Source organism: Chiloscyllium plagiosum, unplaced genomic scaffold (assembly GCF_037043375.1).
Source record: "Chiloscyllium plagiosum isolate Xiang-an unplaced genomic scaffold, Cpla_swu_hap1 HiC_scaffold_10, whole genome shotgun sequence".
Lineage (NCBI taxonomy): Eukaryota > Metazoa > Chordata > Chondrichthyes > Orectolobiformes > Hemiscylliidae > Chiloscyllium > Chiloscyllium plagiosum.
In genome coordinates, this window is record NW_028270148.1 from 79,126,235 (window position 1) to 79,139,728 (window position 13,494).

Consider the following 13,494-nt stretch of genomic DNA (forward strand, 5'->3'; position numbering starts at 1 on the left):
AAGTTAAAAGTCAAAAATCATTTAAATTGACTTCTAAAACTCAATCATAATATATGACATTTTACATTGCTCCAATTATAAGTGTAGAAAATTGATTAGATTACTTACAGTGTGGAAAAAGGCCCTTCGGCCCAATAAGTCCACACCTACCCGCCGAAACGCAACCCACCCAGACCCATTCCCCTACATTTACCTCTTCACCTAACACTACGGGCAATTTAGCATGGCCAATTCACCTAACCTGCACATTTTTGGATTGTGGGAGGAAACCGGAGCACCCGAAGGAACCCACGCAGACACGGGGAGAATGTGCAAACTCCACACAGAGTCGCCTGAGGCGGGAATTGAACCCAGGTCTCTGGCGCTGTGAGGCAACAGTGCTAACCACTGTGCCATCGTGCCACCCACAAATCAATACTGAATCAATACTGTCTACAAAATCAATGCTTTCAATGGAAGACATGAAAAGTACATAATTGCGCCTGTTTATTTGAAAACAACTGGCCAGGAGTATCAACAATATAATGTTTAAAACCTTCATACTTCTTTGCAATTGGAGTGTGGGAGGGAAATAAAACCATCATAATTTTAAGGTATCAACTACATTCCAAAGTCGTGACCAGAATACTGATCAACAGTAACTTTATACCAAGTTCATGCTGTTTTTGTTTTTCAGAGGATTGAGATCCTCACCTGCCATGTTGGTAGATAGCATGCAAAATTTGATGCTGCCTCCTCAATTACTGCATTGCAACATTGCTCCAAGAGGCATTTAGAGGGATGAGAAATTCCTGCCAATTTCTTGGAATTTGAACTTTTGGAGACTGGATTCCCACTTTTGGAAATATGCTTCCAACTTCTGCATACAGTCCATACAGCATTGAAGTAGTTGACATACATCTCACTTTAAACATTTTAGAAAGGACGCAATGTGACTTTGCAGGTTCTAAATACAACAGCAGAAAAGGAACAGATTGCTATTAGTTCTGGTAGAAGGGGTTGTGTATGTGCAGTGTGTCTGTTCCTGACCGCCAGTTCGATGTGTAGCTGTGTTCTGCTAGTTAAGGAGGAAGGGATTGAATGCAGCCTCTGAACATCACAAAGTGCAGATTTCTTCCACAGTTCAGAGATCAGATTTAGTCTAGAGAATGGGCGAGACCTCACTGAATATAGAAGAAAATCAGGTGGCTGTCAGTTGACATCCAGAGAGCATAGTTTGCAAACACTATGTAAAATGTATAACTGTGCAGCTTTTATTTCCTCTCTTCTGCTTTCCAACTTTCCAAGTCAAATCTGCCTAAAGCAAAACAATTTTTTTCTCAATCCATTAATTCAAGAATCCTGTAGGCAATAATTGATGACAGCTCTGTTTAAGGCAGTTGTGTATCCTTGGGTTCTTTCCACCATTAAGTCAATGAGTGCAGAAGAGTCGCATCAATCCAAAGAATCTGCACCCATATATCAATATTAATCCTGCTTTCCAGCACTAGGCCCATAACCTTGCTATGACATTTCAAGTGATCATCTACGTATTCTTTAAAAGCCATGAGGCTTCTCCTCTCTATTATACTCCCAGGCTGTGCATTCCAGATTCCCACCACCCACTGGATACATTTTACTTTTCTTCATTCCACCCCAACATGACTAAATGAATTATTTTACACAGGTGAGGAGAAAGCCTCTCCACTAAACAAAGGGGAACAGACACGTTTGTACATTTAACCCACCTTTAGTTATTACAAACCAATTATAGTATTAATTAATTACATACACATCCAATCAAGTTAATCGTGTGGCTTCATGATAAATCCATGGACATCTTTACTTCATATTCTGGGCATAAGCACTTCATCAGGAATGTGGAAGGAGAAGGGAGCTGACAGATAAGTAGGAGGGTGGATGGGGCTGGGGGCATATTAGGTGGGATGGTGATAGGTGGATGCAGGTGGGAAGTAATTAGGTGGGGAAGGTGGAATGGATAGGTGGGAAGGAAGATGGATGGGTAGGACAGGTCAAAACAGAGGTGTCAAATTGGAGGGTTGGATCTGAGATGAGTGGGGGAAGGGAGATTTGGAAACTGGTGAAGTCAGTGTTGATGCCGTGTGGTTGTAGGGTCCTGAGACAGAAGGTGAGACGTTCTTCCTCCAGTTTGTGGGTGGCTTTGATTTGGTGGTGGACGATTTGTACGTCTTTAGGGGAGTGTGAGGGAGAGCTGAAGTGGTTCATCACTGGGCAGTGGAATTGTTGGTGCGTGCTACCACTCAAAATATACTTCCCTCCCCACTCCGAGATGCATTCTGCAGAGACCATTCCCTCTGTGACTCATTTGTTAGGTCCTTGTCCCTGCCAATCCACCCTTCACAAATAGCACCTTCCCTTGCCGCCACACGAGGTGTAAAACCTCCATCCAAGACCCTAAAGGATCATTTCAAATTCGGCAGAGATTTTCCTGCACGTTCACTGGTCTCATTTACTGCATCCGTTGCTCTCGGTGTTGTCTCCTCTACATCGGGGAGACAGAGTGCCAACGTGCAGAGCGGTTCAGGGAACATCTCTGGTCCACACATACCGAACAACCCCACCGCCCTGCGGCCAAACACTTCAACTCTCCCAAAGACATGCCAATCCTGGCCCTCCTCCACCGCCAGCTGCAGGAAGAATGCCTTACCTTCCACCCTGGCACCCTACGACCACACAGCATCAACATCGACTTCACCAGTTTTCAAATTCGCGTCACTTCATCCCCGGTCCAAAACGCCAACTCGGCACCTCCATCTTGACCTGTTCTACCCATCCCATTTTCCTTCCTACCTATCCACTTCACCATCCCCACTAACACATCACAATTACCTCTCACCTGCATCAACCAATCGCCATCCCATCTACCTTCCCCCCGCCTTACCTTGAGCACCCTATTTATCTCTTTGCCTCCTTTCCCGCTACATTGCTGGTGGAGACCGTTTGCCCAGAATGCCGACTCTCCTGCTCCTTGGATGCTGCCTGACATGCTGCACTTTTCCAGCACCACACTTTTTCATTCTCTGCATGAATTACATGACTGAAGATATCAGAGAACAAAAATACCACTGAATAGTTTGATTGATTTCCCAATAGTCTAACTGTATGGAAGTATGATATTAGAGAAAATCATGGTCCTGAAACCTGAATTCACTTCAATTCTGATGATGGATAAAGAATTGTTCTATTTGGACTTTCTGTCCTATCATGTTCAAAAGTAGCATAACAACGCAAGCTTGAAGGTGTCGAAATAGGCCGCTATACCTGTTTACAAATGCAATAATTTATATAACATACAAGTCCTTTGACATAGATTTGCTCTCCCACTCATTGTCATAAATCCAAGATATTTTTTACCCAGACAACAACAGTTTACTTTGCACAGTATTATTTGGCAGCATACTGTTCTATCTATGAGTGAAAAGAGATCATTTACCAGTGAAATAAATGAAAATGTCAGACATAGTTATGTTCTCAGGAAGGAACATTTCATTGTTTTTATTTTACACTCATGCTGGGTGCATAAATTTATTATGTATCAGCTGTATAATGCTTTTGACAATCAGTCATCCTTGGGAACTTTCATGATGAAAAATTAAATATGCTAATATTCAAAATATACACTACTGCTATTCAGATATCTGAAGAGATTAAACAGTAATGTTCTAAATGAAATCAAATAATTGAAGAGGAAAAATTCCAGGCCTATGAAGGAAAGCAGGGGGTAGAATTATAAGGAAAAAAAAAGTACAGGAGCAATGAGCTGAATGATTTATTTAGTAAAGAACAATTGAGATAATCATAAATGAGTTTCTACATTCATAGCTGGGTAAGTATAAAGTGTGGGCGGCGCAGTGGCACAGTGGTTAGCACTGTTGCCTCACAGCGCCAGAGACCTGGGTTCAATTCCCGCCTCAGGCGACTGACTGACACGTTCTCCCCGTGTCTGCATGGGTTTCCTCCGGGTGCTCCGCTTTCCTCCCACATTCCAAAGATGTGCAGGTCAGGTGAATTGGCCATGCTAAATTGCCCGTACTGTTGGGTAAGGGGTAAATGTAGGGGTATGGGTGGGTTGCGCTTCGGTGGGTCAGTGTGGACTTGTTGGGCTGAAGGGCCTGTTTCCACACTGTAATGTAATCTAAAAAATATAAAAAAGACAAACAAAAGGGTGTCAAATGCGAACAGTTTAGACAGATATCACTGGTACCTTTGGCCAACATTCTGTGTAATCAGCATCCTTATCCTCCATATTACTGTGGTCCTTCTGTCGCCATGTTTTAAAAGCTGCCCCCAGCAGACCATGGATGAAAAGAACATCTGCTTTGATTGACTGACTGAAGAAAAAAAAGGTCAACATCTGTATTCATCTGTAGTATGCAAAAAAGCTGTACAACATTTTGAATTAGTATAGCCCGAGATTGATGAAAGTAAATAATTCTAAGTTGCTACTGTGTTGCTGTTTAATTATTAAACCAGTATGTTGAATTTATCACAATGAGAGAGAGCCATTAATAAAACAGATTCTATTGTTGTATATAAGGGCTCGGAAAAATAAGGGGTTAAATCAGATCAAAATTTGTAGTCAAGAGAAGTGCAAATTTTTTTATTGCACTAGTATCTTCATGTAAGGTCAGAATACCTGATGGATACTTGGTATTGACACTGAGACCAGAATTCCACAAAACACAGGAGCAGAATTAGACAATTATGTCAATCAGGTCTGCTTTGCATTTTGATTATGGCTAATGTGTTTCTCAATTCCATTCTACTGTCTTCCCCCATTACTTTTGATCACCATATTTAAGACTACTGTGCCTTTCTGAGAGATGTGTTCTGTACTGTTGCTCTTATAGGTAGGTGTTGCCACTGTGGTGCCGGAATGTTTTCTTCAGACAGGTGATTAGAATATATGGAGAAAGTGAGGACTGCAGATACTGGAGATCAGTCAAAAGGTGTGGTGGTGGAAAAGCACAGTTGGTCAAGCAGCACCTGAAGAGCAAGAGAGTCGACGTTTCAAGCACAAGGTATTCATCAGGAATGTGGGGTTGGGGGGTGGGGGATGGCAAGGGGGCTGAAGAGATAAATGTGAGGGGTTGGGGCTGAGGGGGGGAAAGTAGCTGGGAATGCAATAGCTAGATGAAGATGGAGGGTGATGGTGATAGGTCAGAATGGAGAGTGTAGCAGATAAGTGGGAAGGAAGATGGACAGGTCAGTCATTCAAGAGGCTGGTTCAGAGTTGATGGGTTGGATCTGGGATAAGGTGAGGGGAGAGGAGATGAGGAAACTTGTGAAATCAACATCGATTCCATGTGGTTGGAGGGTCCTGAGGCGGAAGAGGTGCCAGGCATTGAGTGGCTAGGATTTTGCGGTGGAGGCGGCCCAGGACATGCCTGCCCTTGGCAGAGTGGGAGGAGGAGTTGAAGTATTCGGCCACAGGGCGGTGGGGTTGTTTAGTGCATGTGTCCCATAGATGTTCTCTGAAATGTTCCACAAATTGCTGTCCTGTCATCCCAATGTAGAGGGGACCACATAGAGAGCAACAGACACAGTAGATGATGTGTGGGGAAGTGCAGGAAAATCTCTGTCAAATGTAGAAGGATCTTTTGGGGCCTTGAATGGAGATGAGGGGGGAGGTGTGGGTGCAGGTTTTACACCTCTTGCGGTGGCAAGAGACAGTGCCGGGTGTGGAGGGTGAGTTGGGGGTCGGAGGTGGGGGGTGGGGCGTGGGGCCTAATAAGGGAGTCAAGGAGGGAATGATCTATATTTATGGAGAAAAATATATCTCTGGTGGTGGAGTCTGTTTGTAGGTAGTGGAAATGATGGAGGAAGATGCATTGTATGCTGAGGTTGGTGGGTTGGAAGGTGAGGACCAGGGGGTTCTGGAGAGTGTGGATATTTGTGGATGTGGTGCCAATCAAGTGGACTGCTCTTTCCTAGATGGTGTCAGGTTTCTTGAGTATTACTGGTGTTGAAAGTGGAGAATATTCCATCACACTCTGGGACTTGTGTCTTGTAGATGGTGCACAGGTTTTGGGGACTCAAGAAGAGAACATTTCAGTATTCTGAGCCTCTGACTTGCTTTAGTAACCAACACATTTATAAGGCGAGTCTAGTTGCGTTTCCGATCAATGGTAACCCTCCATGATATTGACAGTTCGGTGATGGTAACAATATTAAATGTCAAGGAGTAGTGGTTAGATTATGTCTCACTAGAAATGGTCATTGTCTGACATATTTACAGCTTGAATGTTACCTGCCATTTCTCAGCCCAAGCCTGGAATTTGTTACATTTGGACATGTGCAGCTTCAATATCGGAGTCGTCCCAAATGGTGCTGAACGTTGTGTGATCATTGGTGCACATCCCTACTTCTTACCTTACGATGGTGAGAAGATCATTGATGAAGCAGCTGAGGATAATTGGGTCTAGGACACTATCCTGAGGATCTCCTGCAGAGATATCCTGCAATTGAGATGACTGACTTCCAATAACCTGAATCATCTTCCTATGTGCCAGATGTGACTCCAACCAGTAGAGAATGTTCCCCTAATTCCCATTGATTCAACTTTTGTTAGGATTCCTTGGTGGGTGGCACGCTGACACAGCGGTTAGCACTGTTGCCTCACAGCGCCAGAGACCCGGGTCCAAATCCCGCCTCAGGCAACTGTCTGTGGAGTTTGCACATTCTCCCCATGTCTGCGTGGGTTTCCTCCGGGTGCTCCAGTTTCCTCCCACAGTCCAAAAATGTGCAGGTTAGGTGAATTGGCCATGCTAAATTGCCCGTAGTGTTAGGTGAGGGGGTAAATGTAGGGGAATGGGTCTGGGTGGTTGCTCTTCGGAGGGTCGGTGTGGACTTGTTGGGCCGAAGGGCCTATTTCTACACTGTAAGTAATCTAAATTTAAATAGAGTAATCTAAATCTAAATATGGCCCCACTGTCAACTTCACCTCACATTGGAAATTCAGCTCTTTTGTTCATGTCTGAACCAAAGTAAGGAGAGAATGGTTCTGGTGGGCCCCAAGCTAGGCATCAGTGAGCAGGTTGCTTTTAAGTAGGTGATGCTCGATAGCACTTTTAATGGCACCTTCCACCTCTCTCTGATGATTGAGAGTAGACTGATGGGGTGGTTATTGATCAGGTTGGATTTGTCCTGCTTTTTATGTACAGGATATGCCTGATCAAATTTCCACATGTCAGGCAGATGTCAGTGTTGTAGCTGTACTGGAAGAGCTTGGCTAGGGTTGCAGCAAGTTCTGGAGCACAAATTTTCAGTATGCTGTCTGGATTATTATTACAGCCCACAGCTTGTTCAAGGCCTCCACCATGGAGTGAACTGGATTGGTTGAACACTGGCATCTGTGATGCTGCAGACCCCTGTAGGAGGCAGAGATTGATCATCCTCTCAGCACTGTTGGTTGAAGATTGTTGCAAATGCTTCAGTCTTATCTTTTGCACTGATGTACTGGTTTCTTCCATCATTGCAAATGGGGATATTTGTTGAGCCAGCTCCTCAAGTGAACTGTCCACCACCATTCACAACTGGATGTGGCAGGACTGCAAAGCTTGCATCTGATCCGTTGGTTATAGGTTCAGTAAGTTATCAATCACTTGTAGCTTTTGCTTTTAGGCACACAAGTAACCCTGTTTGGTAGTTTCACCAGTTTGACATCTCAATTTTAGGTGTACTTGATGGTGCTCCTGGAATGCCTTCCTGCAGTCTCCATTGAACCGAGATTAATCTCCTGGTTTGATGGTAATGGTTGAGCGAGGGATATGCCAAGCTATGAGGTTGCAGATTGTGTTCAAGAATGATTCTGATGCTGTTGATAGCACACAGATCTTCATGGATGCGTGTGTGCGAGAGAGAGAGCGCAAGAGAGCAAACGAGAACGAGAGAGAGAGCGCGCGCGCGAGTGTGTGTGTGTGGGGTGGGGGGAGAGGCGGTGGGGGCTTGTGAGTGTTTGTGAGAGTGGGTGCATGTGTGTGAATTTAAATGGATATATGTGGGCGGCACGGTGGCACAGTGGTTAGCACTGCTGCCTCGCAGCGCCAGAGACCCGGGTTCAATTCCCGACTCAGGCGACTGACTGTGTGGAGTTTGCACGTTCTCCCCGTGTCTGCGTGGGTTTCCTCCGGGGGCTCCGGTTTCCTCCCACAGTCCAAAGATGTGCAAGTCAGGTGAATTGGCCATGCTAAATTGCCCGTAGTGTTAGGTAAAGGGGTGAATATAGCGGTATGGGTGGGTTACGCTTTGGCGGGTCGGTGTGGACTTGTTGGGCCGAAGGGCCTGTTTCCACACTGTAAGTAATCTAATCTAATGTGAGAGTGTGTGTGTGTGTGTGTGTGTGTGTATAGGAGTGTGTGTAGGAGTGTGTGTATAGTGCAATGGGGTCACCTGTAGTGTGACATGAGCCAAGGGCCCCTTTGAGGCCATCCCCATGGGTACCTCTGCTCGGCCACATTTCGTTGCTGCCTGTCCTGAAGTCCGCCTTTCTTACAGAAATTCAACACCCACTGACCAGTCAAACCAGGAACATTCTTCGTCACAGTGGACGTTTCACTCGACACCAGCAACCCCCACAATGATGGCATCGCGACAACAGCCTTAGTACTCAACACCAACAATTGCCAATCTCCGAGCACCGTCCTACAACTCACCCACTTTATCCTCGATCACAACCTTTGACAACCAGTTCTTCATCCAGACACATGGGGGAACAGCCATGGGGACCAAATTTACACCCCAATATGCCAACATTTTTACGCAGAGGTTCAAACAAGACTTCTTCTCTACACAGGACCTCCAATCAACATTATACATCAGGTACGTTGACATTTTCTTCCTCTGGACCCATGGCGAGGAGTCACTGATAAAATTACACAGTGATATCAATGAGTTTCATCCCACCATCAAACTCAACATGGACTACTCTCGACTAACTGTCTCAATCTTGGACACATGCATCTCCATCAAGGATGGACAACTCAGCACCTTTGTGTGGAGCCACAGAAAATGGGGGAGATACTAAATGAATATTTTGCATCAGTATTTACTGTGGAAAAGGATATGGAAGATATAGACTGTGGGGAAATAGATGGTGACATCTTGCAAAATGTCCAGATTACACAGGAGGAAGTGCTGGATGTCTTGAAACAGTTAAAGGTGGATAAATCCCCAGGACCTGATCAGGTGTACCCGAGAACTCTGTGGGAAGCTAGAGAAGTGATTGCTGGGCCTCTTGCTGAGATATTTGTATTATCGATAGTCACAGGTGAGGTGCCAGAAGACTGGAGGTTGGCAAACGTGGTGCCACTGTTGAAGAAGGGTGGTAAAGACAAGCCAGGGAACTATAGACTGGTGAGCCTGACCTCAGTGGTGGGCAAGTTGTTGGAGGGAATCCTGAGGGACAGGATGTACATGTATTTGGAAAGACAAGGACTGATTAGGGATAGTCAACATGGCTTTGTGCGTGGGAAATCAAGTCTCACAAACTTGATTGAGTTTTTTGAAGAAGTAACAAAGATGATTGATGAGGGCAGTGCAGTAGATGTGATCTATATGGACATCAGTAAGGTGTTCGACAAGGTTCCCCATGGGAGACTGATTAGCAAGGTTTGATCTCATGGAATTCAGGGAGAACTAGCCATTTGGATACAGAACTGACTCAAAGGTAGAAAACAGATTAGATTAGATTAGATTACTTACAGTGTAGAAACAGGCCCTTCGGCCCAACAAGTCCACATCGACCCGCCGAAGCGCAACCCACCCATACATTTACCCCTTCACCTAACAATACGAGCAATTTAGCATGGCCAATTCACCTGATCTGCACATCTTGACTGTGGGAGGAAACCGGAGCACCCGGAGGAAACCCAAGCAGATACGGGGAGAATGTGCAAACTCCACAGAGTCAGTTGTCTGAGGCAGGAATTGAACCAGGGTCTCTGGCGCAGTGAGGCAGCAGTGCTAACGACTGTGCCAAAGTGCCGCCCAGAGGGTGGTGGTGGAGGGTTGTTTTTCAGACTGGAGGCCTGTGACCAGTGGATTGCCACAAGGATCGGTGCTGGGCCCTCCACTTTTTGGATGATTTGGATGCTCGCATAAGAGGTACAGTTAGTAAGTTTGCAGATGACACCAAAATTAGAGGTGTAGTGGACAGCGAAGACGGTTACCTCAGATTACAACAGGATCTAGACTAGATGGGCCAATGGGCTGAGAAGTGGCAGATGGAGTTTAATTCAGATAAATGTGAGGAGCTGCATTTGGGAAAGCAAATCTTAGCCGGACTTATACATTTAATGGTAAGGTCCTAAGGAGTTTGGTTAACAAAGAGACCTTGGAGTACAGGTTCATATCTCCTTGAGGGTGGAGTTGCAGGTAGATAGGATAGTGAGGAGGGTGTTTGGTATGCTTTGCTTTATTGGTTGGAGTATTGGGTATGGGAGTTGGGAGGTCATGTTGCAGCTGTACAGGACATTGGTCAGGCCACTGTTGGAATATTGTGTGCAATTCTGGTCTCCTTCCTTTCGGAAGGATGTTGTGATACTTGAGGGGGTTCAGGGGGGATTTGCGGGGATGTTGCCAGGGTTGGAGGATTTGAGCTGAGGGGAGAGGCTGAACAGGCTGGGGCTGTTTTCCCTGGAGCGTCAGAGGCTGAGGGGTGATCTTATAGAGGTTTGCAGGATTATGAGGGGCATGGATGGGATGAATGGACAAAGTATTTTCTCTGGGATTGGGGAGTCGAGAACTAGAAGGCATGGGTTTGGGGTGGGAGGGGAGAGATATAGGGGAGACCTAAGGGGCAAATTATTCGTGCGGAGGGTGGTATGTGTATGGAGTGAGCTACCAGAAGTTGTGGTGGAGGCTGGTACAATTGCAACATTTGGGAGGCATTTGGATGGGTATATGAATAGGAAGGGTTTGGAGGGATATGGGCCGAGTGCTGGCAGATGGGGCTAGATTGGGTTGGGATATTTGGTCGGCATGGACAGGTTGGACCGAAGGGTCTATTTCCATTCTGTACATCTCTATGACTCTACTTCGCTCAAAAACTGCATGAGTCCATGTGAGATTCTGTAAATTCATTTTTTTAGATTAGAATCAGTTGAAACATTGTGGTACAAACAGTATCACATAGGGGAACTCACACCTTCATTACATTATCTGGGCTGACAGTTGGTAGTTGTTAAAGTTCACTTGAGAAGGTAACTTTTAAAAAAAAGGTTTTGAGATTTACATATGAAAGAACCAAAACCAACATGGTCCGGGATGGGACCATTTGCTGCCGCCGATTCACCACTGCCCTTTCACCGCCGAGGACGCTCAGCCACTGCCCATTGACCACTGAGGACGATTTGCCACCGCAAGTGTTTGTAACTCATTTTTATGTATAAACCAATAAAATGATACTTATTTCACCTTTTTTTATCAATATGTACTATGTTGTTATATAAATAAAGGGGACTGAGAAGTATGAAAGAACAGGCGGGAGGGAAAACAATCAGTACATATATATATTTCCGGTGGCGAATAGTCTCCAGAGGTCAAATGACCCCAGCGGAGAAAGTCTGGTGGCAAATCGGCAGTGGCTAATCAACGGCGGCGAATGTGCCGTGGTGAATCGTCACCAACCCACATGGTCATTCTAACAGATGAGACATTTAACAAACAATCAAGGTCTTTTTCAATACATAATTTCAGTTACATCACACTGTAAACTTTTGCTATAAATTCTGTGTCTTACAATCTTATACTCCACAACCACTCCGAAAGCCAATGCTTAAAATTAAACCTGTTGGACTACAATCTGGTGTTGTGTGATTTTTGACTCAATTTGGAGGAGGGACTTCATCTCCACGAGGGCTATGAGGTGGTCACTCTTATTGATATTGTCTTGCATAGATGCATCTATGGCAGGTAGATTCATGAAGGTGAGGTCAAGTAGGTCTTTCCCTCTTGTTGGTTCCCTCACTACCTGCCACAGTCCCAAACTACAGCTATGTCCTTTAGAATCCAGCTCAATCAGTAGCAGTGCTGCCGAGTTACTCTTGCCAGTGGACATTGAAATCTTCCACCCAATGGATATTCTGTGCCCTTGCCACCCTCATTGCTTCCTCCAAGTGTTTTTTGACATGGAGGAATAATGATTCATCAGTTGAGGAAAGACGATACATAGTAACAAGCAGGAGGTTGCTTTGCCCCTGTTTAACCTGATGCATGGTGTCTAAAATCAATGTTGAGGACGGCCAGGGCATACCCTCCCGATTGTATAACAATGTCCCACCATTTCAGTTGTGATTTTCGGGATAATATATTTGCATTATTAGAGGATTAGCTAAATCAGAGGAATCAGGAAAAAGGATAATTTTTAGCATGGAAACCTGCAAATAATCGAATGCTGCTGGGATATATGTTAGAGTCTCAAATGTGTGAGTCTATTAACTCTCTCATGAAACTCATTGTAATATTTCACTATGCTAAAGGTACAAGGTAGAAGCACCCTATTATAGTACTGAAAAGGATAAATTCATTCACTCATCCTGTACAATGAGAGCTAGGTTGCATGCAGAGGGAGTGGATATCAGAAAATTGATCAAATGAATTAAATTATAAAATAATGAATTACACTAGCAGAGGCAGAATGCCAGGTACATGTGCTTAAAAGATGAACATTTTAAATGGCTTTCCTATTCTGTACTTGCCAAAGGTTAATTATTTGGAAAAAACAAAAAATATTTAATTTACATTTACCTGGTTCTATACTGAGGATGAAGAATATATACTCCATCCTCATACTTCTCCTTTACTGTGTCCCTGTCAAGATTGGCCAAGGCTCTTGCCGCATGTGAAGCGTGAATAACGTGTGGTGATTTCATTGCCTCAGCGAGTATACCAATCCATCCTATAATTCAAGAATTCTGAGCCTTAGATTACAGATTCCACAGCTTGTAACTTCAGTAAGAAAATTATACTTAGCAACATTGATGACCACACAAAATGCTGAAGTCAGTGGATAAAAAGTAACCTAAATCTGCTCTCACAGATAGAGAAAATTGAATAAAAACAGCTATAACAAAATAGCTGTGAAACTTATAAGGTAATATATGAATCTTAATTTCTTTCAAAATAATCAGGTGGTCAGTCAGGGAATATTTTCACTGTACCTGATTGTACAATGGCTGAGTGAAGATGTTCATGTAAAGCCAAATTTCCAATTGTTCGAATGATATTCCTTTGAATTTTCTGAGAATCATGACGCAGCTGATATATTTTCTGAAGCAACTGCAGACCTCCATTCATTACAATCTTGTCACAGTGACTTGGAACCTGGTATTACAGCAAATTCCAAGTGAGTCATTTCAGCTTAAAGAAACTCATACAAATACAGTACAGGCAACATCATGCAGCAAAATGATGCAGTATTACACAGAAATGATCTGCCTTCTCAAACTAAACTCTGAATTAGAATTGTATTTG

At 44.2% G+C, this 13,494-nt stretch overlaps 1 protein-coding gene across 12 annotated transcripts in view; it reads right to left on the bottom strand.

The window, feature by feature from the left end:
- The window catches only part of serac1 (serine active site containing 1), a 178,187-nt gene that overhangs the window by 65,494 nt on the left and 99,199 nt on the right, over positions 1-13,494 (bottom strand). For 7 of the 12 annotated variants that reach the window (XR_015758475.1, XR_015758478.1, XR_015758476.1 and 4 more), the window contains 4 exons: positions 13,182-13,344; positions 12,769-12,919; positions 8,676-8,884; positions 4,226-4,352 (listed from right to left, as the gene is read on the bottom strand). Coding sequence is in view for 8 of the 12 variants with exons in the window: in XM_087991483.1 (XP_087847609.1) it covers positions 4,226-4,352; positions 8,676-8,884; positions 12,769-12,919; positions 13,182-13,344 (650 nt within the window). In the remaining 4 variants the exon portion in view is untranslated. The remainder of the gene's footprint in view (positions 1-4,225; positions 4,353-8,675; positions 8,885-12,768; positions 12,920-13,181; positions 13,345-13,494) is intronic. The other 5 variants (XR_015758479.1, XM_087991481.1, XM_087991482.1 and 2 more) reach the window with 2 other exon arrangements.